Source organism: Leptosomus discolor, chromosome 14 (assembly GCF_034619465.1).
Source record: "Leptosomus discolor isolate bLepDis1 chromosome 14, bLepDis1.hap2, whole genome shotgun sequence".
In the NCBI taxonomy this organism is placed as follows: Eukaryota; Metazoa; Chordata; class Aves; order Leptosomiformes; family Leptosomidae; genus Leptosomus; species Leptosomus discolor.
Genome location: NC_141404.1, coordinates 11179934 through 11205902, shown reverse-complemented (window position 1 = coordinate 11205902; position 25969 = coordinate 11179934). Strand labels below are relative to the sequence as shown.

Genomic DNA, 25969 nt, shown 5'->3' with positions numbered 1-25969 from the left:
AGGCTGAGCACCCGGGACAATCACGCACTTTAACTTTGCTCAGGTGCCTAAATTTAGAGTTTCTGCTCTTTGCTTTGTTCTTTTTAAATTTTACATTTTCTTCCGTAACTTATTTTGGTTCTAGAAACTTATCTCTTTTCAGCGGACACAGGTAACAAAGGGCCACATCATTGATATTTCATGATCTATTCACATGTTTCAGAATCCTTCATCTGCCAAACACCAAAGTGAGCATAATTTTAGAACATGATACATGTTATTTTCAGGTGAGATAATGAATTGAGTGCACAATCTCACTTTCTGTTGCTTTCTCTAGCAATGCTGAAGGAAGATGCCCTATTTAACTGCCCTCCTTTATAGGCTGGTTGCCCTCCCACCTGCCCAGTACCACCCAGGGAGCTCAGTAAAGCAAATTGCTATACTACACTGAAGACGAATTACTGCAAACCTACAAGCTGTAACATAATTTACAGCATCTCAGAAGTTTTGATAGTGAGATCATTCCTTAGGGGAAGTATTTTGCATTGAGAGAGATCAATCTTAGCAGATGAAAAAGTTTCTTCTACTTACTCCCTGAAGCTCCTGCCACAACAGCACACAGAACGATGATGGTGTGCAGACCCATGGCCACTGAAATCACCTCCTCAGCCCAGAAGTTAACAAAACTGCATCAGTTTTCCTCTCAAAGGCACCTCTGAGCAAGGCACTGAAAGAAAATTTCCTTCACAAAGCAGGAGCTCACTATTTCAACTCCCCTTTTCCAGCCAGAGGAGGGGCTCTGGCAGGGCAGCCTGCAGAGGGGAGGGTGTGCATGTGCAGTAAGGGGGAGAGATAGACACACACAAACATTTATCCAATCTCTAACAGCATTTCACCCTTTTTCCAAAAAGAGAGAGAAGTTTACCTATTAGAAATTCCACAAAACTGCAAGGAAAAGAAATCAAGTATACGGCATCACAACATAGCAAATGCTCAGAACAATCCCACACAGTAAGTACAAAATAAGTATATTAATTTAATAATCACCCTAGCAATGGTTCCCTGATGATTAATCAATCAAAAAGCGCACAGGATGAAAGCAAAAGTTTTGGGGCTGTAGGCAAGGTGTTTCCATTTGGGAGCAACCAAGTTTGTGAGAGGCAGCTCATCCCTTCAACCAAAGTCCCAAACCTAAGATGGATAAAATTGTGCTTAAATAATACACAAAACCACTAAAATACAGTCCTTCTGGTAGCAATCAGGCTTTTACAACACATCAGACATAGGTCTGCCCGGGTTCGCTGAACTTACGATAAAGATCTTCCACTCCTGCTTGAGGGACATTCACCATCTACCTCCCAGTCTGCTGACTCATTCTTCTAGAACTGGGGTTTCCGTCATACGCCTTCCTTGGCAGCCTACGGCCATGTTTGCTCTTCGCACGTAACAGGACCGATGATCACTTACGCCACAGAAGCATCAAAACTCAGGTACACTTGCATGCAAAGACCTTCTGAAGGAAGCTGCTGTGGACAGGTAAAGATTTATTTATTCCTGCTGTGATGTCTTAACCTCCTCTAAGCCTCTCTGGTTTACCCTGAGATACTGTTTACTTCAAACCGGACTCAAAAGTAGAAATTATAGATTAACAGTCCTGGGCACTGGTACTACTCTCCCCCACCAAGCTTGTGTGGTCACAGCTCTTGCCTGAACTTACCTTCTCCACCAGGTAACATCTGCTCAGTTCAAAATGCTTGCAAATTTTACCTTAAGGGAAAGTAACTTCTCACATGTGCTTTGCATAGATCAGTGGCCAAAGAAGAGGAGAGAGAGGAAGTCAAGTCTAGAGTAGGTAACATATTCCACGACGAAAGCTGGATGCCTCTACCAAATGCCAAACACAGGGACAGCTCAGGTTTGAAACTGAACAACAACAAAATTATTACAGATTTCATACAGCGGCTCAGATTTCCTATGATCAACACAAATTGGTAACTGAGCCTTCTTCTGCCTCCAGTGAGATTTTTCAGAACATTCTAATTTTGAAACTCCCTCAGAGATTTTATTGTGGAAACCTTGCAACTTGCTGGGTTTACCATTTTTACTCTGCTGAGTTATTCAGTCTTGTATTCATTCTAATTTTTCATGTTAAGATTACAGCTCATCTGGGCATAGTACGTGTGCTCCGTACATTATCCTGCAGTCATTCAGCTCTTGGTCTACTAGCAGCAATATGGAAAGAAGCTGGTAACTTAATAGCTGGGCACGAACATAAATTATTAATTTACCAGAAAATTGCTATATTGTGACAATTATTTCTTGAATCACTACTATTGTCCATTCTCCACAGCAGTCTGATTTTTAAGTGTTTACATAGGAAGATTTTTCAATATATTTCACACACCTATTGCAAAATAACTTAAAAGCATAAAACTTACAGTGAAGTCAGTGGGAATACCAAAACTGGAATTAAAGGGAAATTCCACCTTATCGTGACTCTCCTAAGAGCCACATAGTCCAACAGCAACAAGTTACAAGCAGCATTTGTGTGCTCAGCATTTGTAGTCCTACCCTCATATTAATCAATCTGAGACTTTTAAAGTTTTCCACTCAGTGGATGTTAAGCTCATGTATGGCACCATGTCTGGAGTCAGCAGAGTACATTAAATAGGTGCCTAATTTTGAGCGTAAGCACACCCAAAAAATTGAGCATATGCTCAAATCTAAATCCTTTCTTGGAACAAGGCCATTTCATTAGTCAAACACCAGACGCTCTCTCAGAAACCTTTTTGTGTCTAAATAGCTAGACTTTCCTTAGAGTGTTGTAGGTGGGTGTCTCAATTAAAAAACAATAAAAATTAATCACATTTTCTCTCTCAGTTACATTTTAAATTTTCACCCAGAATAACTCATGCAGGTCACAGGCAATTCCTTTCCCACAAGGAAGGAGCTTTAGGAAAGAGGGTGGCCAAGACACATTGTATGAACTATGCTGAGAGACAGTCTGTCCCAAAGTCCCTGAAACAAAGCAGGGTCTAAACAGATGGACCAAAAATGTCAGACCTGTTCACAAGACTGCAGCACACTAGATTTTGGGATGCTTCAGAACTGATACACATGTGCAGACCAACAACACTGCGTGTACGTTTTATCAGGTGGCAAGAGAGTGTCTTCCTAAGAGGTTACACAACAGGCTAAGAAAATCGGACTCTTCTGATGAGCTTTTTGATAAAGTGCCATAGTGTTTAGTAAGAGACATGCTTTATAGCTTTAAGACAAGTACGTAGCTACAGATATTAACACTTCAATCACAATTTCTAGATTAACATTTTCATCCAAAAATAGCTGGTGTGTCACAGAAGAAGGGTTCTCCTCAAGAATTAGCAAACAGACTTTCTCGAAGGATTCAAGAGGGAGCAAAAGTTTTCATTTGTAAACACTGGACATTACATACACTTAATTTTAAGCACAAGCAATCCTGTTAAACATAAAGGATCAAATAAATGCAGACATACAACACATTCTGGAGCGGAGTTAAGAGAAGTTCAAACTCCTGTAAGAACAGAGCAGCAGCTATTCAGAAGTTTCCATCAGAAGGGACCAGTGATCCCAGTGTCTGAGAACTGGACAGGTCCAGCTTCAGACATCGGCACAACCATTCTCCCTTTCTGATACCAAACTGAGGATCAACAGCTAGTAATAACTCTGTGAGCCACAGACTGAATGTTGACATAGAAGACCCACACAAAATAACAGATACAGTGAATTTCCTCATAAAAACATTAATTACAGAATGGATCACAGGTCAACATGTTAAGAGACGCACACAGACTCATGTTCAAACTCGGATTCAGGCTGTGATCCCAAGGTATGTTATGGAAAGGACCACTGGAACAGAAAAGCTCAAGGATTTGGGCTTTGGCTTGGAGAAAGAAAATAGAATTCAATGTTACCTGGCAGCTGTGTTAAATTTTCTATTTTGTCCAGATTGTCTTGCTCTGCATTTTCAGTTACAGCTGTAAATCACACTTTCCAAAATAATCAACTTTACATTTTAATTTCATTTCTTAGGAAAGAAACTGTATTAATACAAAGGAAGAAAAACATCTCATTGTAGGTGTATGAGCACACTCAAGAATTCAAAAATCTGAGCTTGCTTGAATCTTGACAATTTCATACACCAAAGAACAAAAATTCACAAACAAAATGCCAGGATTTTTTTGCCATAAATAATTCAAACAGGTATTTTTCAGTATATCACAGATTTTGGGCCCTCTGCATTGGAACTTCTAAGTTAGGAATTAAACGCCTGATTTGCAGTAGACTCTTAAACACATGCTGAAGCCAAACCTTTAAGATAAAACACAGCATAACATTAGTGTCCGGTACACTTGACTAACTTCACTCATTTGAGTGGGCTGGTAATGCAGGATGCAGTCCAAGACTGAAAAACGAGCACAACATCTTTTAAGCATTTTTTTCTTACCTCCACCAAAATGAGATTTTTATAAAAACTCAAAACACCTCCTGAAAACAGGCGGACAAAGAATCTCCAAAAGAGAAATTTCCACCATGGTGCTGTCCTCGATAATCTGAAAATATTGAAGAAAAACAAGCACATGTGCTGCGAACACACTAGTGTAATGACACACAGGAGACCGACACTGGTGGTAAATCTGAGAAAAATATTCATCCATTTTAATGGATATTGCACTCAAGTTTGCAAAGGGAATCCAATCAAAAACAACCATCTAGCACACAACAGTCAGGACGTCCGTGGACACCGGAAAACTCTACACTAGTACTGCCAAGAAAATCCGGGCTTTAACAAACTGGTAAAGCCTGTTCTGAAAAGGCCCCACGAGTTCTTTTAAATTACAAAACCCACGTTTAACCTTAACAGCCAAACCAGCAGAGAGGCGCCCTAGGCCATGGCTCCAAACTTGCACCCCTGAGCGCGAACACCCGCCCGCCCGCCGCCCTCCTGGGATGGCGGCCGGGGCTGTGGCAGCTCTCGTTGGGCCCGGCCTGCACAGGGCCGAGGAGCACCCGCTCTCCCCTACTACCCTTACAACTGCCCGGTGCCTCGGTGGGTTTTACCCGCTGTGGGGCTGCAACGGGGCCTGAAGCGAAACCCGCACACCCACCGCCGCCGCAGCCGGTTCGCGAGGCCACGGGGCGCAGAACCCCTCACAGAACGGGCCACGGCCCAGGGCAGCGCGTCGGGAAGGTCTTCCACAGACCCTACTTCCCTGGGGAAAAAGAAAGACTCAAAATCGAGAAGCACTTTGAGACACCTACGTTTTTCAGGCCGTTTACCAAGAAGAAATCACGTGGTGAAGGGGGCAACCGCCTTCCCCAGCACCACGGTAGGGCACGACACAAGCTCCCAACTGAGCGAGCCCCAGCGCGCCCCTCACCCGGCGCCGGCCGCCGCCCCTGGGCGCAGAGGAGCAGCCGAGAAACCCGCCGCCCGGCGGAGGCGGGAAGAAAGCGAGGCCGAGGCGAGGCGAGGCGCCCCGACCCGGGGCGAGGGCGCAGCATCTTCCGGCGGCCCCGCCGCCCTCCCGCGCGGGAGCGCCCCCTGGCGGCCCCCAGAACCGCCCCGGCGGGGGTGCGGCCGCAGCGGGCGAAGTGCGGGAGGGGAGGGGGTGGCGGGGCCTGCTGCCGCCCAGGGCCCCTGAGGTTCTTCACCGTCACGGTTACATCGACCCTCCCAGAGTGAGAAGCTCCGCGAAGCGCCAGAGCACCTTACGGAGGTAACTCCTGCACGTCTGGTCGCCAAGATCCGGAGCGAGAGGGGCGAAGGCTTCGCCTCCCTCCCGCACTGCTGGGGGAGCCACGCCAGGAGAAAGGGCTTCAGGGGCTTTGTGGAGCAAGAGATGGAAACTACTTCAGGTTTGTCTTCCTCCCCCGCCCCCGGTGCTTTTGTGAAATCCCCGTTGTCACATCCAACCGGCCATGGCTTTAGATCCTAGAGCAGCGTCTGGTGTACAGCCCGTTAATGCCGTCAACCTTAATTCAATAAACCTTTGGAGTTCATCGAAGGTTTTTTTTTCATTACAAAGACCAAGATGTTACATGTAGCAAAACAGCCAACCACAAAAGGACTTTTGAAAAGCCTCCTACTCACTCTTGGTTTATTCTAGACTTGAGTATGACTGCTTTTAGCATCGCCAAACCGCACAGCCACCTGTTCAAACAGACACTAGATTTTCAGATTCGTAAGTTAAAAAAAAAAATTTGGTAAAAAAAAAAAAATCAATTTTAATTGTAGTAAAAAGCACTTTGTTTGAAATCAGCAGTTTTCACCAAGCACCTTTTGGTGCCCTGGCTTGAAAAAGTAATGACACTGATCAGAGAATTTACTTCTATACTGGAATCATGTGTGGCACAGCATATACCAGGGTATACACCTCACAAAAATACATTAGAAGTCGTCTTCGGGATAATGAATTTGTACCACATTGCAGGATCTTACAAAGAAAACAGGAACACAGGTTAACTTGCTATAAAATACAATTCACTTGAACTATAAACACTTCACACCTGTGTCACATTACTTGCACTTCTTAGTTTTTATTCCTAGGATGACAGTGTTTACTCCATTACTTACCTTTTGCTGCTTAGTTATGAAGAATAATTAACTGGGCTTGAGTACACAAATCACAACTCATTTCTTCAAAAAAGAACTTGTGGTTAGACTGCAACCAGACACAAACAGTGCAATAAATAGCAGCTTTTTGAAACCACTCTGCTCTTGCTTAACGACTCCCTCTTGTAAGGCTATCACTGCTTTTTACTTGTTTTAACAGCTTTTATTTTGGATCCTCTTTGCATGATGAAACATTTTATTTCCTTCTGGCTCAAGCCTCATCATAATTAACTGAGTTTGAACATTGTGCAAGCTTCTACTAGAAGTCTAATGGAAATAACACTTTCAAAGTGTTACAGAAAGCAACGTCACTGTAGAAAGCTAACGAAGGTGGGGCTAGGGCAAGGCTTCACCCGAATTTGTCATGCAAGGCTGGAGGATTTCAGATGGCCTGTGCCCCTTCCTTACTTATTCTTGGAAACAGCATGAGCACATAAAGTCAGCATGCCACTTCTGTGTCTATCAACAAAGGAAAAACTATTTGTTCATGACTTAACTTGCTTATTAACAAATTAACCAAAAAGTTGCTTAATAAAAATAAATATCAATGCATTAGAACAAAAACGTTTGAGGTATTAATCTTGCCTCCTTGTATTTTCTGCACCACAGAAAAAAAGAAAAAAAAGTGTTTCAGTCATCAAAACAAGCAGAGTATTCTTGCATGATTAATATGGATTCTTTCCAACTGAACATAATGGTATTCGATATCTGTTTTCTCCCTATCAGTCACTGGTATGTAAAAGTGTATCTGTATCTCTGTCTGTTTGTTTAGTGGTATTGCAAGTGAAAGTTTTACCCAAAGGAATTTTAACTGAAAAAAAAAAAATAATTTGAAGGGCCTGAGCTGCAGCAAAACAACATACTTTCAAACGTGGTTCTCTGTGTAAGCAGTTGGTCTGCAGGCCAGAGAACGCCATTTAGAGGCTCGGCCCAAGCGAGACTGAAAAATTTCAGCTTGTAATTTTAACATCTCAGCCATTCATGTGTTTGGAAACTTCCCAAATGTTACAATTTTCCAACTACAAGCACTAGATAGAAAAGACAAAGTTTTTATTTTAAATATATTTCATTTTAAAAAGAAACAGTAACTTCAACATAATCAAACACAAAGCGCTTTCACACAAAGCAAGTTATTTTAGACAAACAAATGCAGGATATAAGTTTAGCAAAGCAAGTTACTTTGGCACATTCTGTAGATAATTCCATACACAAGAGAACAAACACAGGCTTTGTATTCAAGGAAATTTAAGTATAGAAGGGGCAGCAGAAAGTTTTGCAGAGTGCCTAAGTAGACAAAATAGCTGCCAACATTATGTGGTTCTATTCTCAATCCATACGAGGAATTTAAAGAGATGCAATGGACTGTGCCCATAAAGCAAAACAAAGAAAATCCTATATAATATTTTTACTGGTCGGTGTTCTGCATTCTGGTGCCACCACTTCAGGTTTTCCATCACTTTGTAGAGAAAAGGGGAGCCATGGGAATAACAGTTTGAAGTTACTTACCAAACAAATATATGGCAGAATTACTCAGACCAGACTGATATGAGTACCATGAGTATCAGAACAAAAAATCCTTCCCATCATGCAGGCAAACATCAAGTTTGGAAACACAGCGTGCTTCATTGCTTCCTCCTGTCTTGCTCTGATGATAAACTGACAAGAAGTGAATTTTCTGTGAAAGCCAGGAGGGGTGGGGGGTGAGAATACCACTTTACAGTAATGTGACTTGCAAAGTTAGAATCACTGCATGTGTAATCAGAACAGAAAAATCAACAGAGCAACACCCAGGCACCTAAAGAACACGGAAAGCATTACAGTGATGCAGCAGGACATAAAACCCCCACAAACCTGTACCGCATCAAAGGGGAAAGCTACAAAACCACCAGCTTTTTATGTCCCTCATTCTCTTGCCAGTCGGAAGCTACTGATGTACTTACAGCACAGGGAGACATATGATCAGAAACCTTTTCCAAATGCACAAGGAAGCTCTTAAACCACTTGCAGGCTGACCCACAAGCAGCAGCAGTTTACAAAAACCAATTAACACAACGCCTAGAGGTTTTATTTGTCATCCACTTAACTCCTGGATTTCAAACACAAAGTGTTGAAAGACTTTTTGAAAGTTAACTTACGCCAAATATTTATAGAAGGCACATTTGGCAAGAACAGTAAATGCAGTATTTTTTATTTGTATTTATTTCAGCTTTTTACTTTTACAGAGATTAATACAGTGTTAACATCATAGCCTTGTTGAAACACCTGCCTGCCTTTTCTAGACAGGTGTCATTCAAACACATCAAGATGTTATTTGAACCAAGTCTGCTGCTTATGACATGGCAAAATACTTCAACCTTCAGTCTCATTCTCTAATTTCGTGATCATTGTTTTAAATAAGCATGTCCAGCTTAAGTTTCTGAAAACAGAGCTTCTCTTTCATTTAGAAGAAGCAGAGTACAAGTCTAAATAATCATCAGAGAAACTCCTTAACAAACATGTTACCTTCTTACTGAAGAAACAGTAATTAACAAACAGATCAATGATTAAAGGTCCTGTATCTGTGCTTTGCAGGTGGAATTTAAGCCTTAAGATAAAGTTGAGGTTTGTTTATGATCTCTCAGGAGGCTATGTAAATGTATGAAGAAGTTTTCCAATGCTATAACCAAGGCTCTATGGGAATTTCCACTGGAGTAGAGAGAAGAGAACACTTCACAGACTTACAAATCAGCAGTAAAAAGAAAAAAAACAGCCAAACAAAAAACATTGAAGAAATACCTGTTAAAAATTCCTGTATGAACATCTATCTTTACTGCAGAGTAGAGATACGCCTAGACTTGAAATTGGCAAGGAAATTCAGGAACTAGATTGAATCACCACTGATGCACAATAACCTGAGTTGTCCGTTTGGTAAAGCAGCCTTCAAGAAGGAAAAAGCCTTTCAGTTTGGTTCTCTTTCAAGAAAGTTTTAAAGTGAATTTTAGTGCTCATGAAAAGATGGCAACAAATCACTTCTTTTGTCAAAGAGGGGCACCTGTCTCAGAGGCAAGCAGCTCCCTGCCAGTTTGTAAACAGTGCTCTTGCAAAAGCATCAACACCAAGCATGAGACTATACAGGTCTCCACAGACATTCTCCTCTTGGTCTGCGCTGAGACTGTGAGCAAGCACGCCAGCGCACCACATGACTGACTGAGACAGGATTAACTGAAGAACATCACCGATCTGTTTTGCATAAAGCAGAAAGGGAAAACATTTAGTTGCTATCAACTGGTGCTGGACTGAGCGGCCCGTAAAGATTACATATAGTTTTTACGGACCTAAGTCAGAATCCTCTCAAGCAAGTTCTTATTCAAACAATCTCACAATAAACATTACTTTTGATTGGTTTCCAGTGACAGGACGCACAGAAACAACCAGAAGTCTCCATGAAGCTTCAGAAAGGGCTTGGAGAGGTGCTAACCAACGTCATCAATCAGTGGTCAACATTTAAACACTGCCTACAAACGTTTGTAAGAACCAAGCAGAGCACTGCAGTTCGGACAGGTGTGATCCACATCCTTTAGGGCATCAATGCAGAAGGGAATTAAGCAGCAGCCAGCTATACATCTGCAAAGAAAAAAATAATAATCTGGTTTACCACTTGTTACATACTCAAGGTACATTCTATTTCCTGCAAAAGCCGTCAGTAAAATTGGTGCCATGAAACTTCAAGAAAAACACACATGGCTATGGAGTCCATCACTCTAGGACCTTAAAGCAGCTCTAGGACACTATAGGACTTAAATGCAGATGTAGGGTATTCAAACCATGAAGGGTCAGGTCCCAGACAGAATGAGAAAGCAACAAAGCTGAGAGCTTTGTTACTCCTTAGAGCTATAAAAGGTCACATAAGAAAAGAAAACTAAGGTACAGATTGGAATCAACCTACCCCAGCAGGCAGAGGCCACCACATGACAGCCAAGTCAAAGCTCCTGAGTCATATGAGAGACGTGTCACTATCATCTGGCTGCAGGAAGGGCAGCACATCTGAACTGGGCGGTCATAAAATACTACTGGTTGCTGCACATACACTGTCTGAACTGTAACTGAGCAGAGAAATATGTTGTTTACTCAATGGGCAAATAAGCAAAAAAGGATAGTTAATCAACTTCCTCTGGACTAGAACCAGCTAGTACTCTGAAACATTTGAGGATCAGAGCAATGAAATGCACAATGACGAAGAGAAATCACGATGGCATTGCTTAGTGCAGAAACACATTGCCTTAAGAATAAGGCTGCATTAAAAACTGCAGAAAGCCAAATGACGTTATTGATATTAGTGTACACTGAAGGATTCACAGGAATTGATTCACCTTATTCCCTTCAAAAATATTTTTTGGAAGGTGGGAAACACCTGTGAACCACAGTCTTTCATCTTCTACACAGCACCTATTATACAGCCACCTGACAGCTCCTTAACTTGCGGTACAGTAGAGTTTTTGATGCTTACTGGGGTTATTCGCTGGTACAGGCTGTCCCATGTATGGGGGAGGATTCATTCCCTTCCCATCAGGTTTCTGGCCAGGTTCTGGGACAGGATAGGGGTGAGGATAGCTCACATTGATTCCTGTTGTTTCCTCGTAAGAAGGTGGTGCAGATGGAACAGGGACACCACTCGGAGCAGACATTGTACCTAAAACATAATAGAGAGAAAATTATAACAAAAGACATTATTTCTTGAGGGCAAATGACAATAATTAGTTCTATTCAGACAGAAAGCAAGAAGAAAACTAGATTAAAACGCACCTTTACCAACACAAAATTTACTGACTGTTACTTATTTCTGATAGTATTAAATGTTAATCCTGATTTCGTTGTTGTTGCTTCCTTCCCTCTTCCTTTTCACAGGGTAGTTTTTACACTTCTTCCCACCACCAATTCTTCCTTTATAAATTAAAAATGCTAAAACAGGGACACGGAGCATCTTTATTAGTATAGACAGCTATCTGGCCGTTTCTCCCAATTCTCCAAGAACAGTATTTCAGATCCCTCTCATTCTCCTGAAAAATCAAACAGTATGATAGGCCACATGGTAGCTGCTAACCAACATGACCCCGCTTTGTGGTGAAACTCAAATATTCAAAAAAAGACTGTTTATCTCTGCTATGATTTGAAATAAAAAAATATTCATATTGAAGGAAAAAGAAACTCCAGCCAATTAGGTATATCCAACTCAACTCAAAGCTTTTTCACCTCTCAAATTCATCTAAAGTTGCCATTTTTGCTACTTCTCAAAGTTTCAATGAGTTTGTTAATGTGACTTTCCTCCACCAACTCTTATTTCATTACAGAGTATAAGAATGCTAACCATCACCTTTTCCCAAAGTGGAAAGAAATGTCCGTGATTTCAACACAGACTTCCTCTCTCCCTTCCTGCCTACTCACTTCCTACACTCTGCCCACCAGCTGCTTTGTTGTACAATCTCTCACAGCATCAATGCTGATTAAGCATCTCCCTTTTTCTCTTCCTCCTAAGGGCCATCAGACAGCTCTCTGAGAACCACATTCCATTCTCTGTTGTTGCATATTCAGTCCCTCTGCAGATCTGCAAGTCTTTTCACTCAGTACTACCTGGGAAGGGCAACCTGTATTTGGAGTATTAATTAGTAACATAGTAATATAGAAGCTGATAGTACTACAGAAGCTACAATTAACCATAGGACTTGTATGAATCAAATGAATAAAAGAAATTGTACTGATTGGGGGGAGAGGGCAGGAAAAAAGTACGGTAAGAAATAAAAATCCCACCAACAATATAGCATTACTTTCAAAGCTGTTGCTTTGAAAACAGCAGCTTGCTGGATACATGCAGCATCTTCTGGAGCGCGACACCAGGCATTCTAAGCTCACCCATTCTCCCCATTGTTTATATCACATCTTGGGACATCCCTGCATGGTAATAACAGGACCTAAGCATACACAACTTAGCTAATTTGGTAGCCATATGCCTCAGAAAACTACTTGCAAGGTTCACAGCCCAACTTCCTTTTCTACATTATACAAAAATTACACCTCATCTCAAAAATAAACCAAAGAGGAATGTGGTTTACTGCAGACACAAGCCAATTCCACGCTGAATATTGAAGATCAAAGTTCAGACCTGGTTAAACTCTCATGGCCAACCAGTGAACAATCCTTTCCTCACAAAATATGCTGTGGATTTTTACAATCCAGTAGGTATGCCATAACTTGGCTGCCCAACATGCAGAGGCACTACACAGAAGGACAAGGAAAAGAAAAGTGAAGAATCAAAGACAGTAAGTAAGATTGTCCATGAAGACTTTGCTGGCTTCCCGACCCAGAAGAGGAGAAGAAAAAAAATTAAAAAGAAATCTCAGCATAAAACCTGGTAATCCTTAAATTGTTATATTGCCTTTGGGGAATTTAGTTCCTGAGAAAATGGAAGATCGCAATTTCTTTCACACTGAAAAATCAGTACATAGTCAGAGCAGACAGTGGAGGAACAACAACCAGTGGAGAACCGACCTGTAACTGTTGCATGATGACCTAGTGCATGATAGTTTCTCACACAGTGCTGTGAATAATCCTTTTACTTTTAGCTCAAGTGATTACTCTATCACAGAATTTACCATTCCAAAGCAGAGATAACCGCTGCAAAGCTATGCATCTACAATGACCTTCTCCCAGATTACCTCATGCCATTCTGTTTACACATGCGGATGAAGTCCAGAATTTGTTTGCTGTTTTCAGTATATTGTAATGCTTAAAAGCACCAGTTTAACAACCAATTGCATCTACAAGATTCATGCCAGGAAAGAGTGTAGCTGTTTTGTGCACTGCTCTGGAACTTTTCCACCGCCTATTCTGAACCTTCTCATCACCATTTCAAGGCATTTTTGTAACAGCCACCCTGAGGTCAAAGCATCCTGGACTTCTAAATGAACATCCAGAGTCCTGCTATTAGTGAGCTATGAAAGAACTGCCTAAGGAACCCCCTTTTTCCTTTGGTCTCCTAAAATCTGGAGTTTTATACTGTTTAAAATGCACCTCTTTCCACCTATCACCCAATAAATATAGCACATTCTTCATTCAGAAGAACTGATCACTTTGGCAGCTAGACTGTAGAGAAGGATCCAGCAGATGTACCAGAACAGAAGCTGAAAGTAAGCTGACAGTGCCATGAAAATGCAAACACCATGCAGCAATGCGTAAGCAAAACCAGTATCTGTATGACAGCTGAAAAAGTTCTGCTGCTCTGAGAAAGCCCCCATGGGAGTGCAGTATCTAAGAAACAAATAGATAAATGAATTCCAAAGAAAAGCACCAAGAACAACCATAAAGGCTAGAACAGAGGACTTCTGACAAAAAGCCAAAGAATTAAGTTTCCCTAGCTTCAAAAGACCAGAAAGAATAATGAAGACAGGCAGGTAGCAATGAAGAACTAAACAAACTCCTCTAAGCGTAAACTTTAAGGAAGACTATAAGAAAAACTTTAAAATAATAAGCTTTTCCCTATGTCTATTAATAAGACTATTTAAGCACTAGATAAATTGGCAAGAGAGTTGTGGAGCTTTCCCCCTTGAAAGTTTTAAGAGCAGTTACACACATCGGAAATTGTATGTCATTCAGCATTAAGTGGACTGGAGAATCTCTTCACATCCCTTCCAACTGTATTTTCCATTATTTCAATATTTGCTTTTGCAAATAAATGCAATGTCTTTTAATTTCAAACACCTACTTTTATGTATGCTCTTTCAGAAGCGAGATGCTACATCTTCTGCAGAATCCTGAACAAACTGCTTGCAAACCAACCCCTGCCCCCAGAGTTCATTGAAAGACTGGGTCTAGAACTAAGCAAAAACCAGCCTCCTCTAATTAAAAAGAAAACAACCACCACTAAACAAACAAAACAACAACAAAACCCACACAAAAATACTTCACACACACACCCAAAAACCCCCAACCAGCAAAAGCAAACCAACCATGATTATGAAGAGTTTCTGAGTATCAAACTTATTCAAGCTTCAGAGAAGACAGTAAATTGATATGACAGTAACCCAAGGATTAGATAGTCATGAAAATAGAGGTGGGAGGGACATTCTAGAAATTATTTTCAGCATTTTATTTTAGCTTAGGCAAGACTTACAGTCTGGGTTAGTAAGTAAACAGCATGTTACACTTCCCTATGTAGTCTCTTAAGGCACTAATAGACTTCCCATAATTTCCATTTGCACTTTGCTCCCTGCAAACAGGTACAAGAGTAGCTTATAACGTTAATCAGAATATGTTTTACAGTACATTCTTGTATAAACTACTACTGGTACAGATATGTCTGGGAAGAATAACTAACACGTAACACCTGATTCAACAAAGAGGACAAAAGATTCATCTTACAAATCAACCCCAGATCATAGAAAAAGTGATAGGGAATCTTAAGCATCCATATAGGATAGGGAAGACTTGAACTTCTAGCACCTTAACAAACTGTACCCAGCTACTTAGGAAACAGCAGCAATTCACTAATTGAAAGATAAACAGGCACGAAAGCAAGCTCATGGCAGAAGCAGAAACTGAACCCACAAGTTTTACCTTCTTAAAGCAGACTCTGAAATGCTCCTCCCAAATATTTCATAAGTGAAGACTGTTCGGTGATGGGTACCTGACTGCAAGAAAAAACAGAGGATAACATGGATAATGGGGAAGTCAAATATACCAAGAAGTTATCTGGAGGTAGCATATATGCAAACCATTAGGCAACATTAAAGCAATCTCAAACCAGGATATGCAAACATTGAAAGACCAACAAGCACACTCAATACAAGACCAGGCCTTTTACACTGATACACAAGAAGTTTCACATCCAAACGCCACTAAGCACAGAGAAGAACTGAGAAGTTCTACCTTCTGTTCCCAGACTCTCACTACTGTTTTGCTTATGTAATTAAAACATAGGCTATGGCCTATATAGTTTATTTAAATAGCTGCACAGTGTTCCTCAGTACACCATCCCACAACATGTGTTTGTAAAAAGTTGGGCAGTTTCTTCAGAATGCTGATTGAAATATCAAACTGTAAAACCTAGTGCAGATGAGGAATACTCTTACTCTGACCTTCTTCACCAAGGTGCATACAGGCATTACAAGGAAAATAAGAACCAATGTGTGTTTACCACAGTCCAGAATCTACACAGGTCTTATTTAACCCACTCAAAACTATAGGTTGCCCTGTGATAACCTATACCTGCTACATCTGCCAGATAATACACATTCACACGTTAATTTATTCAATTTTCTGTTCTAGGAAGGGAAATGTGTTCAAGATTATCTTCCTCCCAAGAGGCAGGTTTACTGTAAGAACATTAGGGTGCCATTGTCTGTGTTGTGCTCCCACATACACAGACGGACAAAGCTACAGAGCTGCAGTGATCTTCCCCTTCCCTCCTCCATTCGTGATGCAGACCAGTCAGGGTCAGTGTCTGGCTCACATGCCTTTCATGCATCTTCACTTAATCACTATAACTACAAATTGTTCTCTCCACACCCAAAACTGAACACATATTTATTACCATTTTCTCACCAAACGATGCATCCCCCATCTTACGAAAATTTTTTTATATTGCCCAGATTGGTATATTAACATTATGTAGTTTAAAACTGCAGCCTTCTTCTGAAGACAGAATGCATATGTGTGTTCTAAGAACGCAGAAAAATACCTTTTGCCCAAGGACAAACAGGAAAAAAAAAAAAAATGGGAGGGGGAACAAGTCAAAAGCAGAAAGGTAAGGCAAGTCACTGCTGTCTTATCTAACAGTTACAGATGAATCACTAGGCAATAATTTTTTTAGTCCGAGATGGTTTTCTGACCTGCACAAGAGCCTAGTAGAAAAAGATTCCACTGCAGCACACAGGTAGCAACAGCACCTCAGGGATAACTGTGGGTAGATAATCTCTCTGCTCTTTATCAGGAGGGGAGAAAAAAAGGTCTGCGCAGCTCCCACACTAACACATCACACAAGGAGAAAAACTTATGCACAGAAGTGTTGCTCCTGGGAGGCTGGAGAAAATGGAGGAAACTATAGTCATTGCTCTCTCCCTGTCCAGCCAAACCTGAGCCTGGCACCTGCTTTTAATGCAACAGTAAGTACTACTCTTCTAAGAATGGAAGAGCAAATACACTTACCACCCTACAGAACAATTTTCATTGTCTGAAATCTTCCTTAGCCACTCAGGTACAGACCAAAAATGCCCTGCTTGCTTTTAAATAGGCTCCCATGAGACTACATAATTACATCTGTATTTGGTTGAAGTCCTTCTGAAACAAACTTTAGTATAAAGAAAATAAATTTTTAGTTTAAATCAGAATGCATGTCTATCATAAGAAATTTTTATAAAAGATAAGCATGGTTAGCTATATGAAAGTTTGAAGAACATTTTCATTGTTTCATATGGATTTACAACTTCCCTGTTTTTATCAAAAGACATTTCTACCCTTGAAACAGTGCAATAGCAAACATCCTAAATCAATCTAAGACTATTTCTACCAAAAGAAAGATCCACTTTGGCTGCCTACCAATACGGAGTGACTTTTCAGCCACATCAGTTCCTTAGTCTCACCAGGCACACAATAGCATAAAGGCTAGTGTTACAAGGGGGGATGGGAAGGGAACATAAGCAGATCATGAAACCAGACCGAACATCTCGGACCATCTGTTTTTACTTTCATAGAGCATCATTCCAAAACTCAGAATCAATACATATGTGCTTTCAGCAAGGGGAGGGACATTTCCATTACACACATTTATTAGGATGACTTAGAAAAGAAGTACACAGTTTATTTTATCTTCCACTGCAAGGAACGTTACTGAATGTGAATTTATCTGAATGCATTACATCAGATTGCTTTCTAGAGAATTTTTACTGAGAGGTACAACACACTAGCAAAGATGCCATGTAAGACAAGGCAAGGACAAGAAAATAAAGTAAGCCTGTATCTGGCTATCCAAGTGATGAACAAGGTGGCAATATCATCAAGAAAGCATACTATTTAGAAAAGCATAAGTGATTATTTCCTTAGATTTCTTAGCAGACATCTGGGGCGGATGAAGGGCACAGACTGCGACGGGGGACAAACCAAAGACCTTTATTGTTTGCTACAGTGTCACTATATACGTTTCTCTATGAGTACATGCACCACTAAGCAAGCTGTGACCCGTGTACGGGCTCTGTCCGCGCGCCGCTGCCGCTGACCCCATGGCTGCTGCCCTGCAGGCCTGTGCTCCTCCCTGTCGAAGGGCCTCACCTCTTGACTTCCCTGGTCTCTTCCTTTGCTCTTGTGCAGGGCTCAGGGCAGGAGCTGCCTGAATCCTGGTAACTCTTTCCATCCCTTCTCTCCTTGCTCCTCCTCAGATATAATTTTTTCAAGGACTTTTATTGAATGGTATATACGCTCAATAGAAAGAAACAAGACTTATGTAAATGCGATCATTCACATTTGGGTACAAGACAACAGATCTCAAGAAGGGACATATTAGCTTCTACCCAGGACAAAGACACGCTGCTAGGCACCACCTGTTGGGAACACAGCAGGGGAGTTCACAGGAGAAATGGGGCCAGAGGAAGGCTGCAAAACAGCATGGTGTGTAAGGGGCTTCAGCTGAGCGAGGGAGCAGACACCACTGGGAACAAAACCAGAAGATGTGCATGGTTGCCAGGAGCACAAGAACCAAGCCAATGTCTCCCTGCCATTGCCACCCAACCCTGAAAGCTTGCAGCTTGTCTCAGAAACTCCTGCCAGACTCTCGATGTCTGCTGCTCTATTCCCAGCCCAACCACCTTCTCCCGGATATTAACATCCTTCATATATTCCCACTGTCCAAGCTTATTCCAAGAAGCTATGCACCTCAGTTTGAAAGATAACACCCAAACAGGCCTCAAAATGCAGAGTTCAGCAGAGCCTGCACTGAGCAGGGAGAGAAACGTGCGTGGGGTAATGTCTCAGGCACTAAGAAAATTAAAAAAAAAAAAAAAAGTTTTGACTTGCTTGGATTGTTGCAAGTCAGAAAGTTGCTGGCTGTAGACAACTGTGGTATGAGACCTTTTAAGTCCAGGAAAACACCCACTGGGAACACCAGCAGCATCTGCAGGCAACACCACAAGGGCAAAGTACAGATTAGTTGGAAGGAAACAGAAACTATGACTGGACAGTTTTTGCTAGAAGCAAACAAGAGGTATGATGGCCGAGCCACATAATGATGGAGGCTTTCCCCATCGGGACCACAGAAGGGTGTAAATAATTCCGTAACAAGGACAGAAGTAGGAAACACACTTTGTGTTCTGTTACAGCTTTCTATTCCAAAGTCAAAAGGCCTTGAACAACCTCATCTAAGTAGGTCCTAAGCAGGTGGGTGACCCAAATGGCTTCTGGAGATCCCTTGTCCAACCTAAATTACTATAATAACCCAGAAAACAGAAGTTAGGCTACTGTACTAGAAAAAGATTACAAAGGTCCAGTTCTGTTTTTATCCATACACTAAAGACTAAAAACTATGTTATGACAAAACTGATGCAAAAGATACCAGTCATGACGTAAACAAAACAAACTCATTTGCTTTAACGACTTCCTCACTGAGGACAATTCTCCAGAAAACTGCCTTATCTGCTGGGCTGTATCCACTGCTGCCAGCTTGGTTCAGGTCAGAGAAAGCACTAATTCAGCCCAAGCACCTGTAACTACAAGGATAAGACACACATCTCCAGACTGCAAACCTCAAAGAAAGTAAGTGTTATTTCTAAACAACATAAACAAGTTCATTTGTAATCAACAACTGCTCTTCTCCAACCAAGCCAATTCCTGTACGTGTTTCCACAGTCATTCTTCAAAGTTTTAAACAGGCCTCAGGTAGCATCTCTTTATTTTACACTTTTAACCATGTCTCTCAAGTCAAAAAGACCTTTCAACACCCGGAAGATGCCTACAGAGAATTTTGCGGGTACAAAAGAAAACACACAAAGAAAAGGAATTTCAGGCTTAAGTATCTGATTAGGGCTGGAGTCGCTCCATCCACACAAAGCACAGCTAAGACCAAGCGCCCAAGCTTCTCACCAATGACAAAAGCCTCTTCGCATTCCTGGAGTGCGGAAGTCTCTGGAATACTGCTGATTGCCCTCCTTATACAACACAGCTTTCATCAGAATTTCAGTGAAGTCTATAAACGTTTCTACGAACAACTTGTCACAAGTTTGTTCACTCTTCCCGGTTACACCGGACTAATCTGCTGCACTGGAGGCACAGTAATACATCAGCAAACACTACTAATGTTTATATATTTCAGTAGTCCCACAGTCTTTCCGTTGACTAAACAGGAATGCAGAAAGGTTTATTAGAAAGGGAATTGTGTGCTTAGTTCAGCGTGGGTTTTACAGTAGCCACATAGCTAGGACAAACACAGGAGCTGGTACAGAAGGACAGACGTGGCTATAGGTGCAGTACGTGTGCAGGAACAGTAACTGTGGTGACCCATCGCTTCCTTGAGGACAGGCACTGCTCTTTCACACTATTCTCATGCTCACACCACAGCTTGGGCAGGCTGAAGAGGCAAAAAGACAACTAATCTCAGTAAGTTTTTGTGATGATATTTGTAGTATCAAATATTCCACAGTTATATTTTTAAAAACCACTGACCTCCTGTTTTCTTTAAAAAAGGAAAAGTTTCCCCTTGTGACTAAACTACAGAGTTGAATCAACCACCCCCAGTCACAGTGTGCTGGTTTTGGCTGGGGGTGCACAAAATGTCATGAGGAAACACAGCCAGGACAGCTGACCCCAGCTGACCAAAGGGATATTCCACACCATATGATGTCATGCTCAGCAGCAAAATGAGGGGAAAGGTTGGCGCGGGGGCCACTGCTCAGGGACTGGTTGGGCATCCGTTTGGTGGTGAGCAATTGTTTTCATTTGCATCACTTGTCTTTCTTGGGTTTTATTTCTCTCTGTTATTTTCTTTCTCATTACAACTTTTATTATTATTATTTTCTTTCAATTATTAAACTGTTCTTATCTCAACTCACCAATTTTCTCACTTCTACCCTTCCAATTCTCTTCCTCCCCATCCTGCTGTGAGCAGCTGTGTGGTGCTTAGTTGTCAGCTGGGGTTAAACCACAACACACAGCTACTTCTACTGTGCAACCACAGACCATCCTCACCTCTGCTTTACTGGCGAGCGAGTTCTAAAAAGCCAACACCCTTTCATAGACTTCAAAATGGTGATGATCATAACTTCCAGCATGAACACTTCTAGTCTTGACAACTAACATTCAATACTTATTTTTAAGTGTTGCAGTTTTCATTTCTTACCACTGACTAGTTTTGGACAGCTGGTTCAATTTAAAAAGGACTGCTACGCTCTTTCGCTTTCTCTCCCCCACCCCCAAAGACAGATGCAAACAGGTCTCAGGTCTTCACAGCACTTGGCAGCACCCCTGGCATGGCAACCACCTCTCCTGCGCCTTCCTTTTCTTTTTTTAAAGTTTCAAATCTGAAGCACAGATAACATTTACCACCTAGTACAGTGAATGGTATAAAACTAAAACCAAGTATCAGTCCGTTTAAGCTATCTATCAAAATAGAAATAAAGAACAACACAACATCAGGACTACAACACTCTCTTCAAAATACTGAATATTGTGGAGGCAGCCAAAACTTCAGCTTTTCAACTTAATTTTGCTACTGTCCCTTTTACTTTACATGTCAACTTTGAAGAGATACTTGAACTATTACTTCATACAGCCAGTGCAAACATGTGTCTCACAATCCTGGGCACTACCTGAAATTAGCCTGGAGACAAAAGAAAGAGAAGGTAATAACTCACCTCTCTGGTGTGTGTATATATATATATATATATATATATATATATATATATACACCAAAACAAACAAACAAACAAAAAAAAAACACAAAAAAACCCCAAACAAACACCAAAAAACCCTAGAAAAAAACAATACAGCTTTCCTAACCCAAATGGGCCAAGCAAATACATTGTTGCCCTTTCCTTACTCTGTATCTTTTGTTAACATTTGACACGATTTAATCCTTTAAATTAAACAACTCCTACTCAGTCCTCTTCACTACCAAGTTGCTCTCCCAACACCACAGATAATCACAGGGGCTCACTGCACAGCAAGGTTTAAGACAGCTGCTGATCAGCAGCACCTGGAATGAAGCAAAGGTTGAAGGCTAATCTTTTTTTTAAACAATCAGGCAGGCTATACAGGTTTATCAGAGCACTCGGGATTTTTGCAGTGCCCAACAGCAAGCTGTAACACAGCACTTGCTTGGGACACCATTTTGCTTATCTGAACTCCGGACGGTAACTTCCCAGTTTACCAACCTGCTGAGAAATATAGTTTTAAAGTTGTGTGAATTTCTCAGGTGTTCATGAGAGAATGAAATTCATTAACAATTACAAAAAAGTTTTTGATATATTATTATTTTAGCAAGACAACCAATGCCATTCGCGTCACGCTGCATTTTATACTGGCAAACCAGAAATGGTGCTACACAGTGTGCGGCCCCCGGCAGGAGAGGTGTCAGACATTTAGTATGTTACTGCTACCCAGCGATCAACAACTTCCGAATAATCCTGTGAGCGTCTTCAGCTCGGCTCCCGGCGGGGCCGGTGCACCCCCCCTGGAGCGGAGCAGGGCAGGGGCGTTTTGGAGCCAACCGCTGCTGCGCCGCTCGCCAGGCCGCTCCCTGCGGACAAGGCCCCCGTCCGCCCGAGCCGGCTGGCGCCCGCAGCACTCTGGTTTCGCCTCTCCCACCGCTCACAGCTCGGCGCCGGCCCCGCGGGCAGGAGCAGCCGCTCAGGCCCCTCCGGGCCGCCTCCTGACCGTCCCGCCGCTCCGGGCACCGCTGGCGCCCGCGAAGCCCCAGCTTGTCCCAGCGCCCCTGGGGCTCCTGCGCGGCGGGACCGGCCCGTCGAGCCGAGGCAACGCCCCGGCCCCGGGGCCGGGGGCGTCCGGCCCCACCTGGGCGCCGCGGGAGGGCTGGGAGCGGCCCCGGGAAGGGCAGAGCTCGGGCCCGGGAGCGGCGGCCGGCGCTGCGCCCCCCGAAAGCGGTCCCGGCATGGAGCAAAGCCCCCCCCCGCGCCCCCCGCCCGTCCCGCCGGCAACCGTCAGGCTCCAGGCGGCGCGACAGAGCCCGGAGCGCCCAGCGCCGCCCGCAGCGGCCCCGCGGCCCTTACCGCTCCGCAGCGGGTGCCTGCCTGCCCTCCTCTCCGCTCGGGTGATGCCACCGTCCCGCAGGACTCGTCCCGTCCCCGCCCTCACCTTCCTGCTCCCTTCCCCCGAAAGCCGTCAGCGGGCGCACGCCGGGGGCTGTCTCAGCCCGCCGCCCCCGGCCTTGGGCCCGGGACAGGCCCCGTCCTGAGCCCAGGGGGTCGGAGGGAGCCGCCACCCCGCTCTCCGCCAGACCCACCCGCCGCGCCTCCGCCGAGCTGAGCCGCCCCCGCCCGGGCTGCGAGCGGAGCCGGCGCGGCTGAGCGCTGGCGAGAGGGAAAGGGGAAAGTCTGTGAAGAACGAGCGGGACGGACGCGCAGCGCCGCACCTCTTCGCTCTGCGTGAAAAAGCGGGCCGTCCTAAGCGTCCGGGAACTTCGCACCAAGAGGCTTACTCAGAGGCCTGAGTTAAATTAAAACAGATGATCTTCAACTTCCCCGTCATGAGCGTAGCCAGACTCCATGTTTTGTAGCACAGGAGGAAAAGGCCCTTCTCTAATTCTACAATACCCCTTACGTTACCAAGATCAGTCATTTCAGACAACGCTGCACGTAAGAGAACATAAAATGGTCAAAGAAACCTCCAACAGATAGAGTGATTTCAACTAGTGTCTTTGCAGGCAATTAAATTGGATTCAGTCTTTGGAAAATACAGAGCATGTTGCTCCTTCCTCTCTCCAACACAACAGCTCAAAGATAAGGCAGAAGATGAATTACTGGCCAGATCCCTGAAAGCAATTCAACAGTGACTGCCTCACCCAGTAGTTTCAGTGAACCACTCGGCAAGACCTAATATTTAAGTGCTTTAATCTACTTTAGACTGAAGGAAGTCCACAACCCCTGAGGGCTCAGCAAGGGTTGTGCATTAGGCACTTTTGCCGAAAGCAACTAAAATCTGTTGAAGATCTATTTTTGTGTTTAAATCCTTTCTTGGACATTGCCCTAAGTCACATGTATAAAGCTTCAATTTAAACCCGCCCCAGAGCCAGGATTCGGGTTTCATAGGACAAAAGGGGCTCTTAGCCCAAGTGACAATAAGCCCAACATCGAGCTCTGCTGTCACAGTAATTTCCTGGATTACCTGCAGGTATGGGTACTCGGGGTTTTCATCAGCTGTCGGGGTATGAGGGCTCTGGCCGCATGAATACTCCTCTGATTTGGGGGGGAAGGGAGGAGGGTTTGATTCAGCAGCAGTCAGTCTGTCCTATGAGTTATCTGTTGAACCGGAGAGTAGCACTAGACTTAGAGGTGAATAAATTTTCATAATTATCAAGAAATCACATTATCTATTATGATATTTTCTCAGTGACAGAATACAAGTAATTTTGGCTTCAATGCCCTGGCTTAACTGAAATTGGAAGAATTGTTCTCTTTGTAACTAAATCCCCTTCCCCAGGTGGCTATGAGCAGCTTAGAAGCCACAGGAGAGAGAAGCCGTGACTGAACACATCTCCCAGGGTGAAATAAGGCATGATCTTCAACTGAAAGCCTTTTTCCTCCAACTGCCATGGTCTCCCATTGTTGCAGTGGTAAGAAAAAAACTCTCTACACAAAGTTAGGTAAGTAGAGACGTCCTTTATTAACGATGCACACCGGGGACATGGGATCCTTCCCAAAGATGTCCGCCTGCACATTGCAATCAACAAATATTTATATATTAAATTCATACATATTCAGTCTATACAATGCATATTTATTATCATCCTCTCGATGATTGGTTCTTCCTTCCTCACTTCTGATGCAAATTAGCGCGCAGCCTCTGTCGTAGTCTTCTATTGTTCCCTTTTGAGTAGGGGATATAATTTGGGTAGGTGGCCCGTGAGTCGGAGGTCCTCGAATTGACCGTGTCTGGTCAAGGAACATGTCCTTGGCTCATAGGCTCTTGGCTCGTACCTACTCTGGTCATGATTCAAAGATTATACACAATGGGTACCATAGTAAATCCTGTCTAGCAGACATCTTGGACTACAACATATTATCCTTGTTTTCAATCATTAATAGTTACTGGTTAAGAAACACCTTAGGTCTGGGACTTTACAGGGGTATGCTAGCAGCCTTGGCAATACAGATTTTATTTTATTTTATATTTGGTCATTTATTCCATTTGAGACTTATTTTCCCAAAATAATCATTAGTCTCTCCTACTAATATCCACTAATTAGAATTGTTGATACTCAAATCAAGATGAGAAAAGTAAGGGGGCTTCCAAGCAGTATCCTAAAATCCTAAATCTGGTGATTTCTGCAACACCATGTTTTTTGCTACCAACTAGTCAGAGGCTAGCTCATGCTACAGCTTTTACTCCTCCTTGGGGACCCCAATCACACCGCTCCCTTTTGCCCTACTGTTTCCACCGAATGTCCACCTACAGCAGGTGCTCAGCATCTGTTTACCAGAGCATGAGCCTATTTCCTCTCGCTACCACTCCTCCTTCCCGCCTATCCCACCATTCACAAGTTCCTCCCTTTCCAGTCCTTTGCTAGCTGGCACTGGGGGAAAGAACCGCCAGCTTTAGCCAGTCTGTGGCTGGCCAGGCCACTGCAGCCCCGGCGAGGTGCAGCCCGCTGGCCTGCCTGCCCTGCGGGGCAAACCCTGCGCAGCTGGGGGACCCACAGAAGTTCTTGTCCTGCAATAGACCAAGTGACTGCGTGGGGACACGGGCAGCGCCAACTTAAGACATGCCTGAGGAAACACGGCTAGAAATTAAGACAAGTATTACCCCCGCCCCATGAGATGTGTTCCTATTAGAATATTTTTATTCTGAAGACTATAAAAAAAGCGTAAGAAAAAAGTGCAAGTTTCTGCAATTTCAGGAGCTTGAAGTAAATCTGAATGCAGTACGCTGTAACTATGGGAGCTCCACTCCACCACCTGTCCAGGGGCATGATGTGCTGGGCAGCCCCACCCGCTGGATTTGGCTGCTAGGCTTTCCTCCACCCTGCTGACTCATCACAGGGCTGCTAACAGCATCATAGAAATATATACAGAATATTATGTATATTTTCTCATTGCACTGTTTCCACGTATTGTGTTACAGAACACCAGTAGATGTCAGTTTAGCCCC

General features: G+C 43.2%; 2 protein-coding genes across 3 annotated transcripts in view; both read right to left on the bottom strand.

Moving 5' to 3' along the window:
- The window catches only part of APOLTP (apolipoprotein lipid transfer particle homolog), a 108101-nt gene extending 100550 nt beyond the window's left edge, over positions 1-7551 (bottom strand). Inside the window, exons 1-3 of the mRNA XM_086472831.1 lie at positions 7498-7551; positions 5400-5953; positions 5080-5231 (exon numbers count right to left, since the gene is read on the bottom strand). Of these exons, the coding sequence (XP_086328957.1) occupies positions 5080-5231; positions 5400-5953; positions 7498-7551 (760 nt within the window). The remainder of the gene's footprint in view (positions 1-5079; positions 5232-5399; positions 5954-7497) is intronic.
- A 2577-nt stretch (positions 7552-10128) lies between these two features.
- On the bottom strand, positions 10129-11298 carry LITAF (lipopolysaccharide induced TNF factor). 2 transcript variants are annotated; one of them, XM_009959095.2, is made up of 3 exons: positions 11121-11298; positions 10560-10716; positions 10129-10237 (listed from the first exon to the last, which is right to left on the bottom strand). In XM_009959095.2, exons 1-3 carry the CDS (start codon positions 11296-11298, stop codon positions 10129-10131), a joined length of 444 nt encoding a protein of 147 aa, XP_009957397.2. The 2 variants fall into 2 exon arrangements, with proteins under 2 accessions (XP_009957397.2, XP_086329295.1); XM_086473169.1 differs by having other exon boundaries at positions 10560-10710.
- Positions 11299-25969: the final 14671 nt, after the last annotated feature.

Excerpts from the sequence above, each read along its gene's own strand:
- LITAF (XM_009959095.2), bottom strand. The coding sequence starts at position 11,298 with ATGTCTGCTCCGAGTGGTGTCCCTGTTCCATCTGCACCACCTTCTTAC. Across the intron at positions 10,717-11,120 it reads TGTACCAGCGAATAACCCCA|TTACAGTTCAGACAGTGTAT; the intron begins GTAAGCATCAAA and ends TTCTCTGCTCAG. Across the intron at positions 10,238-10,559 it reads GGTGGCCTCTGCCTGCTGGG|ATGTATAGCTGGCTGCTGCT; the intron begins GTAGGTTGATTC and ends TTTTCTTTGCAG.